General features: G+C 41.4%; 1 protein-coding gene across 2 annotated transcripts; it reads left to right on the forward strand.

The window, feature by feature from the left end:
- Positions 1-2,349: 2,349 nt before the first annotated feature.
- Positions 2,350-16,351, forward strand: pik3c3 (phosphatidylinositol 3-kinase, catalytic subunit type 3). Of its 2 annotated transcripts, XM_005750455.1 has the most exons (26): positions 2,350-2,825; positions 4,261-4,449; positions 4,624-4,767; positions 5,822-5,951; positions 6,130-6,156; positions 7,637-7,723; positions 7,931-8,026; positions 8,124-8,195; positions 8,297-8,401; positions 9,007-9,099; positions 9,232-9,417; positions 9,741-9,871; positions 10,317-10,398; positions 10,506-10,573; positions 10,666-10,771; positions 11,249-11,365; positions 11,665-11,796; positions 12,642-12,770; positions 12,946-13,015; positions 13,117-13,181; positions 13,261-13,345; positions 13,434-13,508; positions 13,952-14,120; positions 14,594-14,684; positions 15,780-15,905; positions 16,055-16,351. In XM_005750455.1, exons 1-26 carry the CDS (start codon positions 2,761-2,763, stop codon positions 16,067-16,069), a joined length of 2,655 nt encoding a protein of 884 aa, XP_005750512.1. In that variant the 5' UTR covers positions 2,350-2,760; the 3' UTR covers positions 16,070-16,351. The 2 variants fall into 2 exon arrangements, with proteins under 2 accessions (XP_005750512.1, XP_005750513.1); XM_005750456.1 differs by lacking the exon at positions 6,130-6,156.
- The last annotated feature ends 435 nt before the right edge of the window (positions 16,352-16,786 follow it).

Raw genomic sequence — 16,786 nt, forward strand, 5'->3', positions numbered from 1 at the left:
CTCGAGGTCATAGGAAAAATCCTCTCATGCCTCTCACAGGAGCCCCCAGGGCCCTGTAACATGGCGCTTTACATGCCTTCTCTCTATAGTTCAAGAGTGTTGATAGGTCTCCCTGATCGACCAAGGGTGCTTCTTCTTTCACTCAGTCCAACTCACAGTTGCCTCTGTCGGGCAGCGCAGAAGACTAAGGTGTCAGTCAGGCTACGTAAAGGCCTGATTGAGGTCAGTATTTAGATGCAGATGTTTTTCCATAGTTCAGCCTGGGTGGCGGAGACCTCCTCTGAGCCTATGGGGTCCCATATGCTGACAAAGAGTTCACAGCCTGATCTGACAAATATGTTGTCGTCAGTGCTGATGGAAAGGGAGGACCTCTGAAAACAAAAGATTTTCCTGTCACACACCTCTCGTCCTTCATGGATATGCACTTAATTGGGTACAAGTGTTTTTTAATTGGGTTGGGAAAAGTTCACAGAGCATGAAATCCTTGTCTTTAGCATCGTCAGTGTTTCACAAGTGGATTGTTTGTATTGATTAAATGGAAAAAAGCTTAAAAAAAAAATCAAAGGTGCATCAGTCTCTTTTTTCTCATTTTTAAACTAAAATTTACACTAAATACTTAAAAATTTTAGTGAATATCAGATTAGAAATAGACAAAAGTAGTAGTAGACAAAAATGGCCACAATAGATGGGAATAAAGTAGTAGCCCTTCCTCAACGGTTTTCAGATGAAAACTGTAATCAATCAGGTAAACATAAAGGTGCTGGGTCACCTGCACTTTACACCTACAGGAGCTGCTCAGGCACAGAAGAGGAAGGAGTTTTGGAGCTCTGCAGTTATAAAGTCAGCAAAACTTTTACCCACTATGCACCTCAGCACTCAGTCACCTGCTCTGTAGTGGTCAAACACTTCATGGCTCAGTTATTGTGGTTTCCTGAACACTTCCACTTCTGCTTATGATATGTTTTGTGTGCAGCATTTTTATATTTGGTGGTGTGCTCTTTAGTTAGAGTGCATTTGACCCCTTAGCGAGACTTGTTAAAAAAAGCTTTAAAACCAGCTCATCTTGTATGTTACGTTTAAATTGATTTGCAGCTTCACTGTTGATTTTTTTAAAACTGTATTTTTTTTTCTTTAAAGTTCTGCTTTTATTTTAAATACTTTGGAATTATATTTCTGCTGTTTTGCCTTTCTTTCTGTGCCATATGCAACATTTCTGTATATATTTTGCCAAAAGCGTTTGCGTGTCTACCTTCAAACGCATATGAACTTGAGTGGTATCCATTTTGTAATCCACTGGGTTTAATATAGTGTCAGTCAAATCTTTGTAGCTATATCACCTTCAAGTCTTCTGGGAAGGCTTTCCACAAGGTTTGGGAGTGTTTATTGGAATTTTTGATCATTCTTCCAGAAGCACATTTGTGAGGTCAGACACTGATGTTGGACAAGAAGGCCTGGCTCACAGTCTCTGCTCTAATTCATCCCAAAGGTTTTCTGCTGGGTTGAGGTAAGGACTCTATGCAGGCCAGTCAAGTTCATCCACACCAAACTCGCTCATCCATGTCTTTATGGACCTTGCTTTGTGCACTGGTGTGCAGTCATATTGGAACAGGAAGGGGACATCCCCAAACTATTCACACAAAGTTGGGAGCGTGAAATTGTCCAAAATTTCAACGGCCAAACCCAGACTCGTCTATCAGATTGCCATCCGGCAAAGCGTGATTAGTTACTCCAGAGAGCACATTTCCACTGCTCTAGAGTCCAGTGGTGGCGTGCTTTACACCATTTTGCATTGCGCTTGGCGATGTAAGGCTTTGATGTAGCTGCTCGGCCATTCCATGAAGCTCTCTATGGTTGTTCCTGAGCTAATCTGAAGGCCACATGAAGTTTGGAGGTCTGTAAGACTGACTCTGCAGAAAGTTGGAAACCTCTGTGCACCATGTGTCCACTGACCATGCTCTGTGATTTTACGTGGCCTACCAGTTCGTGCCTGAGTTGCTGTTTTTCCCAATCGTTTTCACTTTGTTATATTTCCACTAACAGTTGACTGTGGAATATTTAACAGTGAGGCAATATTCCGATTGTACTTGTTGTATAGGTGGCATCCTGTCACGGTACCATGCTGGAATTCAGCATCCCTTTGAGCGACCCATTCTTTCACAAATTTCTGTAAAAGCAGTCTGCATTGCCTAGTAGCTTGATTTTATACACCTGTGGCCATAGAAGTGGTTAGAACACCTGTATTCAGTGAATTGGATGAGTGAGTGAATATTTTCCCCAGTGTATTTGTGTAGTTCTATTGATGTAGTTCGTGTGCACTGCTCCTTTAATATAAACGTTCCGCCTCTTTTTTACTTCCTTCTTTTCCGCATCAGACTCGGTTAATCAACCCCACGATATGACAATCCCACGTTCAGTCGTCTCAGTCACTATATCGCAATTCGACTGCTCTCGCCTGACTGTAGGTTTCGGTTGCTGCTGTGTTGTGTAGGTAGCTAACAAAAACACCAAATCATGCCCGGCGAGACAGCCGTTAGAATTATGTCTTTATCGTGAATGTAGGCGGTTAACATCCTTTTAAACTCGTGTCCGGACCTACAGCGTCTCCAGCCGTGTGGCGGGACCTTTAGCTGAGCTCTGCGGGGTGCTGATCCGAGGCCTGGTCGCAAACACAACCGCTCGCAAAGTCTCCTATAACTGTCCGGGATTTCATGTTGAAGTCATCCGGTCTCTGGTTGGAATTCAGAGTTTCCCCGTCGGAAGATGGACACTGATAAATTCAACTATGTTTACAGCTGTGATATGGACATCAATGTTCAACTTAAGATGTGAGTTTTTCACTGAGTCTCTTTGGGTCAAGGCGGCGTAAACTCCTGTATCTTGTGACCTCACGCGATGCTTTCCTTTGTGTGTGCGCGCGCGTTGTGTCTCGTTAACACGTTTTTCTGACTTTGAAGTTTGTCCAACACATTGTTTGTCGCGCACACATAAACCAAACAGTCAAACAGGAGACAGCAGACTGCCATCACAAGCCCCAGAGTTACGATTTGCTGTTCTTCTCTTACTTTATGTGCAAATGTAAGATTATCATGCATTTGCAGTAATTTTAGGTTATATGAAAGTATAATTACATTACATTTGTACCTACAGAAAAGGAAGAGACAAGCCTTCTTCTGTTCATCAAGACTCAGTCCACATGTATTAGAAACACTGGTTCTGCTTTACGTCGTTCTGATGAATTACAGTGTTGTATTGTGTTTATTGTCCTTTTTGGGGTGGGAGGAGAGACAGAAGCACTGTTAGGCCAGTCGGTTGCTTAATGTTACCATCATGACTCAGGTAGCATATGCCCCCCTAAGCTAAACTCTTATTATCTGAGCTCAGTGTGTCCTATATTTAAATCCTGTGTGCAGCTCACGAGTTTTATTATTGCATTATGATCGTATTATTATTAAATAGCTCCACAATTTGGTCAGATTTTCACTGGAGTTTTCTGCCTCCAAATGGGGTGACTTCACCTGCAAGATAAACAGATCATTATTGTTTATCCCCAACAGGGGGATTTATTGTGTAGCAGCAGCAGGATAATGAATAAAAATAGTACAGTCGACTGTACTACTAGTAAGACTGAGATAATGCAAGATTATTGCAATGCATTCATAAATAATATGCCCCTTGTGAGTCTAAGAAACAGCTGCAATAAGCTATAATGCAGAAATATGTGTGTGGACTCTTATACCTGACAGGTAAGAGTTATTGTAGAGTTTTATAGAATGGTAGGAGTGTGTGTTACCTTATTTAACAGCAGTCTGTGTTTCTTTCTGTCATTTCTGGCCATTTGTTTAAACACAAATGTACTTTGAGCATGTTATAAATCATGGCCGGGGTATATTCCCTTTTATTGAAGGCCAGAAACCTCTTTGCTGGTGGGGGAGCTAGTGCTGCGGTATTGAAATTCTCAGTAACAGCAAATATCTTTTTTTTTTTCATGGTATCTTGACTAAATACAGAAATTGCACTCCATACTTGGAGGTTTTTTTTTTATACGAAGAGCAAAAAAGGTGAGTTAAATAAAGGTTTGCAGCATTGTTGGGGGATATTTTGACTCGGCAGGCTTTGAAAATCTGTTTTGTAGGAAACGCAAAAGAAATATTGACTTACTTGTGAGAAGAGAAGCTAGACAAGTTGGAGCACTCTTGATAACATCAGCAAACAATCAGACTGCAGCTCCACACTCTGACCTTCTCTTCTCCCCTCTTTCAGAGGCAGTTTAGAAGGAAAGCGAGAGCAGAAGAGCTACAAAGCGCTGCTCGAAGACCCGATGCTGCGCTTCTCTGGGCTCTACCAGGAGAACTGCTCGGACCTCTATGTAACCTGTCAGGTGTTTGCTGAAGGAAAGCCTCTGGCCCTTCCTGTTCGCACCTCGTACAAAGCATTCAGCACACGCTGGAAGTAAGAACCATGCTGGGTTTTAGTGTTATTATAATATGATGTAATGCACTGATTATGAGGTTGTAAAAGTCAAGCAAAGGAATTTTTTTCAAAGTTCTGTAGCAAAATGGCCATCAGCTACTCACTTCTACATGTGCATTTTATTTTCTCTGTTTATCCTGTTTTCCGGTGCAGCTGGAACGAGTGGCTGCGGTTGCCAGTCAAGTACCCCGACCTTCCCCAAAGTGCCCAGGTTGCTCTCACAGTGTGGGACATTTATGGGCCCGGCAGAGCCGTTCCAGTTGGTGGAACCACCGTGACTCTGTTTGGCAAATATGGGTAAGTGTGTCCTTGCTCTGTTACTTTTGGCAGTGGTTTCCAGGTGATGTGTCAAGGCACGCTGGTGAGAGAAAAGTCTAGGTTTGCCTTGCAATTTTTTTATGACATTTCCCTATTATTACAACACACAGATAGGTCCACATGTTTTATGTAATTTTACTAATGTACTCCCCTGCAGGGAATTTTAAATCAAACACGGTAAGAAGTGATTGAAGTGCAGACTTTCAGCTTTTATTTCAAGAGACAGCATGGACACTCAAGTTTATGAATGTGGTAACTTGAGAACGAGGCTATGTAGGATTTTGAAGTTGATACCTGAGGTGCATCTACCAAAAATCTCGAATGACTTTGAATGTCAAGTTCAGAGGTCAAGTTTTCTGAAAGTCTCGTGAATGCGATACTTCAAGGAGGAGTTTTAATCTGATACCATAGGTGCACGTCAAAGTCAGAGGTCAACTTTTATGAAAATCAGAATTTTAAATGTATACCATAGGTGTGTCTACTAGGAGGCTGAGGCGTAGCACAGGCGGTCGTCAGCCAGTGTTAAAGTCTACATTTAAGAGACGCCTTCATGAATCTAAATATAGAGTTTAGAACGAGGTGCAAACCACTGGTTACGCAAGGAGGTCAGATTACACTTTACCAGAAAACGTTTAAGAGAGCCGACGCAGTTCTGAGAAAAACAGACCTTCGGTGCATCTACCTTTGACTGATGAAGTGAAGATTAACTTGTAACAGGATGATAGAAGAGAAAAGTATGGAGAAGGAAAGACGGAGGAGAAACATCAATGGAAGCAAAATCTAGTGTCGTGCTAGGCCCTTGTATTGCACTTTTGGGCCACCAAAAGCTCAGTCTGAAAAGAAGAAGTGATAACATGGCAGGTGACAGTGAGGCTATGTTGTGTAGTTGTGAATACAGGTGAACCTTGACATTTTGCCTTGTCCTTTGGTCTGCTGTGGTCTCCAAAAGCTGCCGTACTGAAATCAGTGTTTAAAGGTCTGAGTATGTAGTAGTGTGCGTGAGTTTAAATCCCCTCCTCCCGTCCTGCTCTAGCATGTTCCGGCAAGGGATGCATGACCTGAAGGTTTGGCCAGGCGTGGAAGGGGATGGAGGAGAGCCCACAACCACACCGGGACGCACCAGCAGCAGCCTGGCAGAGGACCAGATGGGCAGGCTCGCCAAGGTATAATATTGTATACATGTGTGTGGATAGGAAAGAGGAGGATGATGATGAGGATGAGTGATTAAAGGACTGAAAGGAAAGGATTGGGCAATGAAGTAGAGTCAAAGGTGAACAGGAAACGTTGGATAAAAAGAAACCATCCAATGCAAAGCACTGTCTAAACCATCATCTGTTCCAGGGCCCTGACCTGGAGGTACTCAGTGATGTGAGTACCACTGCAGGAGTTAGTGTTGGCAATGCAGATTATGTGTGTGTACTGTATATGTATGAACAAGGCCATGGCCAAAATGTATCTGCAAATAGATTTCCATTTGTATAACACAGTATGAAAATGATGGTTACCACATCAGGACAATTCAAACTGTGGCAGGGACATTAAGTACTCACTTCCTCCTCGTGTCAGACCTCTGTTCACTTTGCACTGTTCTATGTGGGAAACCTGTAAACAGCATAAATCTGTTCAGTGTGTTTACAAATACATTTTGATCCAGGTTTTGGTGTGAAAACTTATTTTTTGTCTGTGAAGATGTATGGCTGTGTTTTTTAAAGCATTTACACACATCAGTTTTCTGCTTGTTACGGAGGATTAAAACTGCCAAAATTAAGAAATGAATGACTTGAGATACATTAATAAACACTTAATTCAAATATCGTTCAAATATGAATATTGTTTGCTAAATATTTAAAGAAAGGCTTAGGCAAAATAATAAATATATGAAATAATATAATAGTCAAGTATGTCAGTATTTTGTGAAAACCTTCTTTTTGACATAACTGTATTGGAGAGTCACCATACCGGACTGGAGGCTAACCTTTCTATCATGAGCCAACTACACACTTAAAATGACAATAATAAAGCCTATTTATCTGCATAATGAAGTATAAAGAAATGCCAAAATAAAAGAAATGCGTATGGGAAACACATTAAGGACATATAATACCTAAATAATATAATACAGTACTTTTTTTAAAATAAATTAGAAAATTATGTGAAAGTAAATAAACAAGTGAATTGTTACAAAGGTAAGAAACAGGAAATAGAGTACATATTGATTGTTTATCAGTTTTTTATTTTACTCTATTTTTGATTTTGGCACTTTCAGTCCTCCATATTTCACATGTTGGTGTGTTTTCATGTGTGTGCATGGATTTCATATTTATGTGGACACACAATTATATTCATTGACTCGTTGTAGCTTTATGGGATACTTAGAAGAGGTTATCAGGGAGTACACTTTATTTCAACGTTAGCTAATTTTATTTTTAAATTTTGTTTCCTAAAACAACTACACTGATTCCCCATGTTTTATTATTATTATTATTCATCATAAATGCAGCTGGCTTAAGTATATTAGAGGTTGTGTTCAGGCTGCTACCAGTTCATATGTTGTTTTAAAGAGTGAGTATTTATTCTACGCAGCTGAGTTGTGGGCTTCCTGTTCGTGGCCAAGTGTGTGCTTACATTCCCAACACCCACACTCACTAACTGATGAGTGGACTGGCTGCTGAGTGTGCGGAGATGCTGGATTGGCCGCTGGCACTGTGCATGATCGGTCGGGCTGTTTGCACACCAGCCGCCATGCTGTGATCAGTTCAACAGAACGGCCGTTTCTGTATTTTTCTCTTTTGATTTTGCTAAAATTATGTGCTCATTTCTCTGCAAACCTTCCCATCTCTCCATCCAGCTGACAAAGGCTCATCGGCAGGGCCACATGGTGAAGGTGGACTGGCTGGACCGGCTGACCTTCAGAGAGATTGAGATGATCAATGAAGTGAGTTTGTTAAGCTCGATTCTGGTTGCACAGGCCGACTCTGCAGTCGAGTCGAGAAAGCATCAATAAGATGTACTATGTGAAGATTAGTCTCAGAAGGATATGAAGGCTTATTTAGGAGGAATTGAATCATCAACTGTATTTGCGGTTCAATTCGCGCTTATTTACATTTTTCAAATTGAAAAATGTGAAATTGTCTTTCTGCAGAGTGAGAAGCGCAGCTCCAACTTTATGTACCTCATGGTGGAGTTTCCTCGTGTCAAATCAAATGACAAGGAGTACAGCATCGTCTATTATGAAAAGGTAATTTCCTGATTATTAGTGGCAGCACACAGCAGGTAGATACCACGTGTTGGAACGGTGTCGGCTGATTGGTCTGTTCTCCTTTGTCGCCATTAAGGATGGAGACGATGCATCACCAGTTCTTACCAGCTGCGACATTGTCAAAGTTCCCGACCCACAGATGGGGATGGTGAGAAAATGATTTCATGATGTTGAAGAAATATAAATGTTGTGTGCTCACACATCATTTCATTCACATGCTGTAACTTTGGCTTTTCTTTTCCTTCACAGGAAAACCTGGTAGAGAGCAAGCATCACAAACTGGCTCGTAGCCTTCGCAGTGGGCCCTCAGATCATGACCTGAAGCCTAATGCTGCCACACGTGACCAGCTCAATGTGAGTAGCTAGCAGCTACTCAAGTTTTAGAACTACAAAAAAGCTATGACGCTGTGTAAAACATAAATAAAAATAAGATGGAATGATTGGTAAATCGCACAAACCTATAGTTTATTTACTATAGAACAAAGAAAGCATTAAATCTTATCATTTACAGCACATGATATCAAAAGATTGAGAGTATATGGAGAAATCTCTGTGTGCAAGGGACAAAAATCAGTATTGTATGACTGTGATCTTATAGCCTTCATGGAAAAAAACACGATTCTGTCATGGAAATCAATGCATGGGCTCATGAACCCTTCCATAAATAAATCCTGTCTGTGAACACAGTTCTCTGTCAGCATCCACAAATGCAGGATAAAGCTCCATCATGAGAAAAAGAATCCATATGTGAACACGATCCAGAAACCCATTTAAAATGTACTGAACTGGAAACTGTTCTGTGTTATGTTTATACACTGTTGCTAAAAGAAGACGGATGCTTTTGAGTGTAGACATCACAAAAGATCAGTGGAAAAAAAAAAGAAAGAATCGTTAGAACAATTATGTTTCTATAATAACTTTGCTTGCTTTAATCTAAAATTGTTTGTTTGCATGAACAGATCATCGTTAGCTACCCTCCAACCAAGCAGCTGAGCTCTGAAGAGCAGGACCTGGTGTGGAAGTTCAGATACTACCTCACCACACAGGAAAAGGTGTGCTGCTGGTGTCTTCCCCGTTACAACCAAGTGTACATTACTATGTGTAACTTCCAACTATTCCTCCCCAGCGACTGCTGCTGCTACGTCTGTATACATGTTCAATGATTCCTCCTCCTCTGACTGCAGGCCCTGACAAAGTTCCTCAAGTGTGTGAACTGGGATCTGCCCCAGGAGGCCAAGCAGGCTCTGGAGTTGCTGGGAAAGTGGAAGCCCATGGATGTGGAGGACTCTCTGGAGCTGCTGTCATCCCATTTCACCAACCCCACAGTGAGACGCTATGCGGTGGCTCGGCTACAGCAGGCTGATGATGAGGTAGGAGGACAGGTCGTGTGTGGGTGGAAAAACCTTTAAAAAACTTGAATACAAATATGTGTTTTTCCATTTTATTCTTTCTTTCAATTACTTGAAGTCTGACTGTTATTTGTTCATGTGTTGTATGAAACTTTCCAACATGATCAGCTCCACTTCCTCTGTAATGGCAGAGCAATGCAACCAGAAGTATAAAAGCCACCAACAATCCCTATCACTACACCATAGGCTCAACGGGGAATGCAGGACTCTAAATCAAGCTTAACCAGGAGCATTAAATCAATTACATTGAAATCATAATGATAATTCCTGTCTCTCCTCTCTAGGACCTGCTGATGTACCTGCTTCAGCTGGTGCAGGCGCTCAAGTATGAGAACTTCAGTGATATTCAGGGTGGTTTAGATCCAGGCAGCAAGAGAGATAGCCAGGGACTTTCAGATGACGCTGCATTGGACAGGTCAGTACTTTAAAGCCACTCTGGTTAATAAATGAGTCAACACCGCTGATCGCATTAGCTTCTCTTCTGGCTCTGAAACTGAAAATGTCTAAAAGTGGCTTTGAGATGACTCAAGTATGTGTGTGGTTTTTTTTGTTCACTTTCTGGGTCTAAATTTGCCCCCAAATGTTCCCCAGCTGAGAGAGCATCAGCCGATCTGCAGGATCTGATTATTTCTCTTTCAGAAACCGCGATGAACTCATTGAATGTTATGATTTTACTGGCAGATCTGCAGCTGGATCCAGACAGCTGCAGATCTGCCACAATGCTGTCTTACACGTGGAATGAAATAAGAATGAACAATGCACACATTTTAAAAAGAAGCTGTCAGTTTTAAAAATCAGCTGTCAGTAACATATACACGATCCTTTTAAGTAGATGTGTAAAACTGTCACATGCTTTGCAGTTCCCAAATTCTTTCTGGCTCATCTGGATCATCCACTACGCCACAGAAGGGAAAGGAGGGAGCTGACAGTGAGAATCTAGAGGTGAGCAAATAAAAATCCCCATAAAGGACCTGTGGACAGTGCGTTGCTCTGTCATGTTGTCCTATCAGTTGTTCGTAACGCAGCATTGTGTCCTCGTGTCTTTGCAGCAAGACCTTTGCACGTTCCTGATCTCTCGTGCTTGCAAGAACTCTACACTTGCCAACTATTTGTACTGGTGAGTCCTCTTTACAGTGCTTTTTGTTTTCTGCCTGGACAAAAAGAAGTTAGTCATAAAAATGTGTGTATAAATCCACGTTTCTTCCTCAGGTATGTGATTGTGGAGTGTGAAGATCAGGACACACAGCAGAGAGATCCAAAGACCCACGAGATGTACCTGAACGTCATGAGGAGGTTCAGTCAGGCTTTGCTAAAGGTCAGATTTTTAACTTACTTTGGCAAAGTTAGCTGATGTCTCATCAAGTGTGAGTTAGTGTTATATATCATGTCACCCTGCTACTCTGTAAAAATCTATTTGCATCCCAATGCTTTTACCAATAAGGTGTCTTATTTTAATCACTTTCTGCCTTCATTTATCAAAGAGCATACCCAAAATAACGCTGCCAGCTGTGTTGTAGTTGGATCATAATGTTATAAAAATAAGTCTGTGTATTTTCCTTTGTTGGACTTATATTATTAGATGAGATTTAAGGATAATGTCAAGAAAAAGAGTTTAGAGTTGAGTGTAAATGGGTCATTTTTAAAATTCTGGATTGTTCCAAATTTGCCCCGGTCTGATAAGCCTGTACAATAAAAGCGGCTGACTGATGTAATATGTAGCAAAGCTTTATAGAACTGACTGTGTGTGTGTGTGTCTCCACTGCTGTGTGCTCACACTTTTTCTTTTCTCCAGGGTGATAAGACCGTGAGGGTGATGCGGTCGCTCTTGGCTGCCCAGCAGACGTTTGTAGACAGACTGGTGCAGCTGATGAAGGCTGTCCAACGGGAGAGCGGAAACCGCAAGAAGAAGGTAGCAAAGATATTCAAAACAGCTTCGGTGTTAAATGTGCTTTTAAAAAAACCCACCCGTGTAGGCTCCCATGTTTTTTTATATCTGAGTAAATCAACAGATATTTCCTGAACATGGTTTATTTATGAGAAGTGTTTGTATTTATTTCCTGTTTTAATACGCAGTAGTACACTGTCCTTTTAATAAAAGCACTCCTTATTCACACATACAAACACTTAATTGACTTCGGTGTGTGCCCCTGGTGACACTGATCCTGCTTACTTGTGTTAATGTCAGCAAACCTTCATGTGTGTCTGCAGACAGAGCGACTTCAGGCCCTGCTGGCTGACAACGAGAAGGTGAACCTGTCAGAGATCGAGGCGATTCCGCTTCCTCTGGAGCCTCAAATCAGGATCAAAGGCATCATCCCAGAGACAGCCACACTCTTCAAGGTACAGAAGCCTTTACCTCATCCTTTCGCTGTCACGACCAATTAAAAGGCATTAAAAGTGCTCCCCAGTCTCGCCGTTGTGAGACTGGGGGTGTAGCTCAGGAGGCCATCTACTAATCTGAAGGCTGGTTGTTTGAACCCTGGCTGCTCCAGTCTGCATGTTGAAGTATCCTTGGGCCAGATGCTAACCCCAAGTTGATCTCTGTGTTCATCAGAGTGTGAGTGTTAGATAGAAAGAAAACAGTGCTTGTATGAATGTGTGTGAACGGGCGAATGTGATATGTTTGAGTGCTCAGTTAAAGTAGAAAAGCTCTATATAAGAATCAGTCCATTTACCATTTAAATAAACTGCTAACATGAGAGAATAAATGGTGATTTGTGGCACTGTAAATTCAATGATCAGGCAGGTGGAGTAGCTAAACAGCAGCTCAGCTACAGCCTTCAGACAGTTTGTAAATGTAACCGCGGGTGTGGTCATTACTCATCAAAAGTGCAAATTTGCTCACTTCATCGTTCATTTCCTCCATAGCATCAGATCTCACACAGAGCCTCTGCAGGCACTTAAGAGGAAATAGACTGTCTTTTCTCTTACTAACAGTGTGTTTGATGCACATTAGAAAAACAGGGGTGCTTTCATGTTTAATTTCACTATCAGGTACTTATTTACTTGTACTTGATGTGATCCCCTGACCACTGTGTTATATCCCTTCAGTCGTCAGTGGTGCTGTTAGAAAGGCAGAGGCTTGCCTTTGATTTCAGTGCAGTTTGCTTTGGTGCATATTGTCCTGATTACGAGCAGTATGTATGCAAAAATAAAAGGCTTTTCTCTGTGTGTTTGTGTGTCAGAGTGCTCTGATGCCCGCCAAACTGATCTTCAAGGCTGAGGATGGAGCCACATATCCAGTCATCTTCAAACACGGAGACGACCTGAGACAAGATCAGCTCATCCTGCAGATCATCTCGCTCATGGACAAAGTAAGAAGTGCTCGTTAACAGACGGGAATGCCCCCAGGAAGTTGAAGACAATGTTTTTTTGCTTAAAAAAAAAAAAATTTTTTAGCTCATCACTGACGAGAGACAAAGTCCAAGATTATCTTCATAAGTCAGGAGTCTGTGTCAGTGTGTATCATCATTTTTTTCTGTCTTAAAGCTGTTAAGAAAAGAGAATTTGGACCTGAAGCTGACACCCTATAAAGTTCTGGCCACAAGCACCAAGCACGGTAAGAAGAATGAAGTAACTCAGCAGCAGCGTTTTAAGCTGTTATGATTTCAAAGTATTAAAGATGTTCAGCCTAATGCAGAAAACGTGTTGCGTGCTTAGGTTTTATGCAGTTTGTCCAGTCGGTTCCTGTCGCTGAAGTTCTGGCTACTGAAGGCAACATCCAGGTGAGCAGAGTTTGTCAGAGACACGGCGCGTCAGGGCGCTGCTTCGATTTAAGTGCTCATTTTAATCCTGTGTTGACAGAGCTTCTTTAGGAAGCACGCGCCAAGTGAAAAAGGGCCGTACGGCATCAGCTCAGAGGTGATGGATACCTACGTCAAGAGCTGCGGTGAGACGCTCGTAACAGATCGGTGCTCATTTAGTTGCTGGAGGAGCCGATTGAATATCTGATCAATGTGCCTCTCGTTATTTCCCAGCTGGTTACTGTGTCATCACGTACATCCTGGGAGTGGGAGACAGACACCTGGACAACCTGCTGCTGACAAAGACCGGTGAGGCAAACACACTAACTTACTAACATCAAGCCTGTGTGTCATCTCTAATGTAGCTTTAGGTAGCTGTGTGACTTCCATATGTTTACAGGGCTTATTTGTTAGATTATTATCCACTGGCACTGTATCAAAGCTTAAAACGACTGGACTTAAAGGACAACCTTGCAAGCACCCCAGTAGATGTATCTGTTTTTCTTAGAAATCAGAGGCTAAGGAAAGCTCGTTTCTGTCAATTGGGAAAAAATGTTTTTTTCTGGATTGATAGACCTAAGTTGACATTGGAAGTTAATATCTCAAATTTCTGACTTGAAAATTCACGTTATTTTCTCAGAAATTTGAGTTAAGAAGCTTCCGTAGTTCCACGCTGGAGGATTTCATGATCTCAGAAATCAAAACCTCCTACTTTCTAAGTTTTTTTTTAATTGTCACATTTCTCCATCCAGGGAAGCTCTTCCACATAGACTTCGGCTACATCCTTGGCCGAGACCCCAAACCGCTGCCTCCGCCCATGAAGCTGAGCAAAGAGATGGTGGAGGGTATGGGAGGCATGCAGAGCGAACAGTACCAGGAGTTCAGGAAGCAGTGCTACACCGCCTTTCTTCATCTTAGGAGGTACATGCAAACACATAAAAGCAAAACGATGATTCTGAGCCAAGCAAACTGTGAATATGGACAGTAACAACACAAACATACCAACATGGTTTTAAGTGAGTTTATTTAATCAGTGGATTAAAGGGATATTAAACAGGACTAATCCATCATCAGACTGGTTTTAACTTTTAAAAAGCAAAAAATCTAAACTGTATTGCAGCTTGAAAAGTCTTTAAATTTGTCTGAGAAAGACGTTTAATGACGATGATCATTGCTGTGATTGGAAAAAACACTTTGATGTGAATTTTACCAAATATTGTCTTTGATTAATCATCCTTGGGAGTTATATTTTACTTTTACTTGCACCTTTTAAAGCTTGAAAAGCTACTTTCAAGTAAAACTGCAAACATGTAATACAAGGAAAGCATTGTCAGTTTTTAATGGACACCACTGTAGCTAATGTGCAATATGCTCCTCGTCTTCCACTTCCTCAGGTACTCCAACCTGATCCTGAACCTGTTCTCTCTCATGGTGGATGCCAATATTCCTGACATCGCTCTTGAGCCTGACAAAACTGTTAAGAAGGTAAGGTGGTTGGTAGCTTTAGCTCTTTACCCTTTGAAAGTCTGCTAGGAGTCACCCTTAAAGCTCTTTTCAGGGCTGAGGTCATTAAGGGTACTGGGGAGATCAGATCGGTTGTCTTTGTAGCCTCCTACAGAAAGTCTTTTGTTTTCCTGAGGGGGATTAAGAAGACACTAGCTGTCATGAAACAAATCATGCTTTATTTATAATGAATATTGTTCAGTAAAGTTTAAGTAAATTTGAGACAAACTGAGTCAAAGAGCTGTTACTGCACTGCCATGAACCTGTGATTAAGATTACAGCGTGATCCTGTGGAGCATCCCATTATCTGTAACCAAGAAATGTCTGGTTAACCCTTAAAGTTCACATTACTTAAACCTTTGGGACCCAAATATCACACAGGATGAGTCATTTTGTAATTTTGGTTTTAACCTCCTAAGACCCGAACTCCTCCACATCATGCGTTTTTAATTTCTCTTTGATATTAGTTCTGATTGGGACCTGATGAATGTAAAGCAAAGTTGTTTTTTTTGCCTAATTTTTGTTTCTAAGACAAATAAGAGGATATTCGTTTAAAATTTCAATAGCACAGTAGCAGTAGAATGTCCTCATAAGTAGATATCAGGCCCTTGTAGAGCAAAATTGAGTATTTTGGTCTAAATAACCCAAAATGTGATGTCCACATATGTGGACGGCAGGTCCTAGGAGGTTAAAATGATAAAATAACTATCTTCGTTCAGGAACCATTTGAATTTTCCCTCTAGCTCAAAATGGTTGGGGAGTTAAAGTAATGTGAAGAGCATCTGGTAAAATCCAGGTGGAGGTGAATGCTTTGTCCTACAGTGATATAATATGAATATACCTGTAAAGCTTGTCTTCTGTTCTCTGCATTTGAATTTTGTCTCTACTACAAACGGAGTTAAGGTCTTTTAAAGCGCACTTGTAAAATGGTCCTGTGGTAATTCAGTTCAGTTTTATTTCTATAACAACAAATCACCACAACAGCTGCCTCAAGGCGCTTTACATATTATTTTAAAGACCCTAAAATAATACAATGATGAATAAAGGGTTAATGCGTGGATATTTATGTGGCTCCAGGTGCAGGATAAGTTCAGACTGGACCTGTCGGACGAGGAGGCGGTTCACTACATGCAGAGTCTGATTGATGAGAGCGTCGGAGCTTTGTTCGCTGCTGTCGTCGAGCAGATACACAAATTTGCACAGGTAGGTGTAAATAATTCAAAACGCAGAAGCTAAATAGCAGATAGCATAAGTTTACCTTTCTTCCAATACCTCCAAGATGAGACCCAGCTTTTCTGTTGTTCAGCGTTCAAACTGCTGATTTAAGCTCACTTTGTTCTTTCCCTTTTCAGTATTGGCGCAGATGAACAGAGGAGAGAGGCTGAACTGGACTGAACTTGAGCAGCAGGATCAAACGGCTCCGAGCCGACCGACGCCGTCTGCGTGGGTGCACGTGTGAGTGGGAGAAGATGAAAGGAACCCAGTGACACTGTTAAAAAGGCCAAGATTGCACTGCCAACCTTTACTGCAAGACGAGGACGCTGACGTCTTTTATTTGCTTATGTATATATCGTGTATATTAAATCCTGAACGAATGATTGAAATCTAATGTATGGCCAAATAAAAGACTGTTGTTACAACTAAACGACTATTTGGATGGTCTGTGTATTTTTTCTTTTAGCGTTTGAGTCCAAAAAGGGTGCTGACATGCAGCATTTTTGACATGCAGCATGTTTCTTAATTGAGCATTGCTGCCCATCTGCAGACGGCCATACTGTCGACGCTGGGGGTGGAAACAAGTCGAACCCCAAGAGGACCGATGAGTCACTCAACGAGTGACTAAGTATTTCCTGCCTGGCACAGAGACATGAAACATAAGCCAGTGTGTGTGATTCAAGCAGAAGATATACATTTATTAGTATTCATTTCTGATAAGTTGGTTATTTGTTTTACAAGTGTGTAACAACAAGTTAAAATATGTTAAATGACCCAGAGTGTTTGGTCTGTTAGTTATCAAGTTCAGCCTTACTCTAAATGAAATAATTATTTCATCACCTGCTCGATTTGTAAGTTTACTCATTTAC

This window comes from Pundamilia nyererei, unplaced genomic scaffold, assembly GCF_000239375.1.
Source record: "Pundamilia nyererei isolate P.nyererei 1_Seehausen unplaced genomic scaffold, PunNye1.0 scaffold00275, whole genome shotgun sequence".
Lineage (NCBI taxonomy): Eukaryota > Metazoa > Chordata > Actinopteri > Cichliformes > Cichlidae > Pundamilia > Pundamilia nyererei.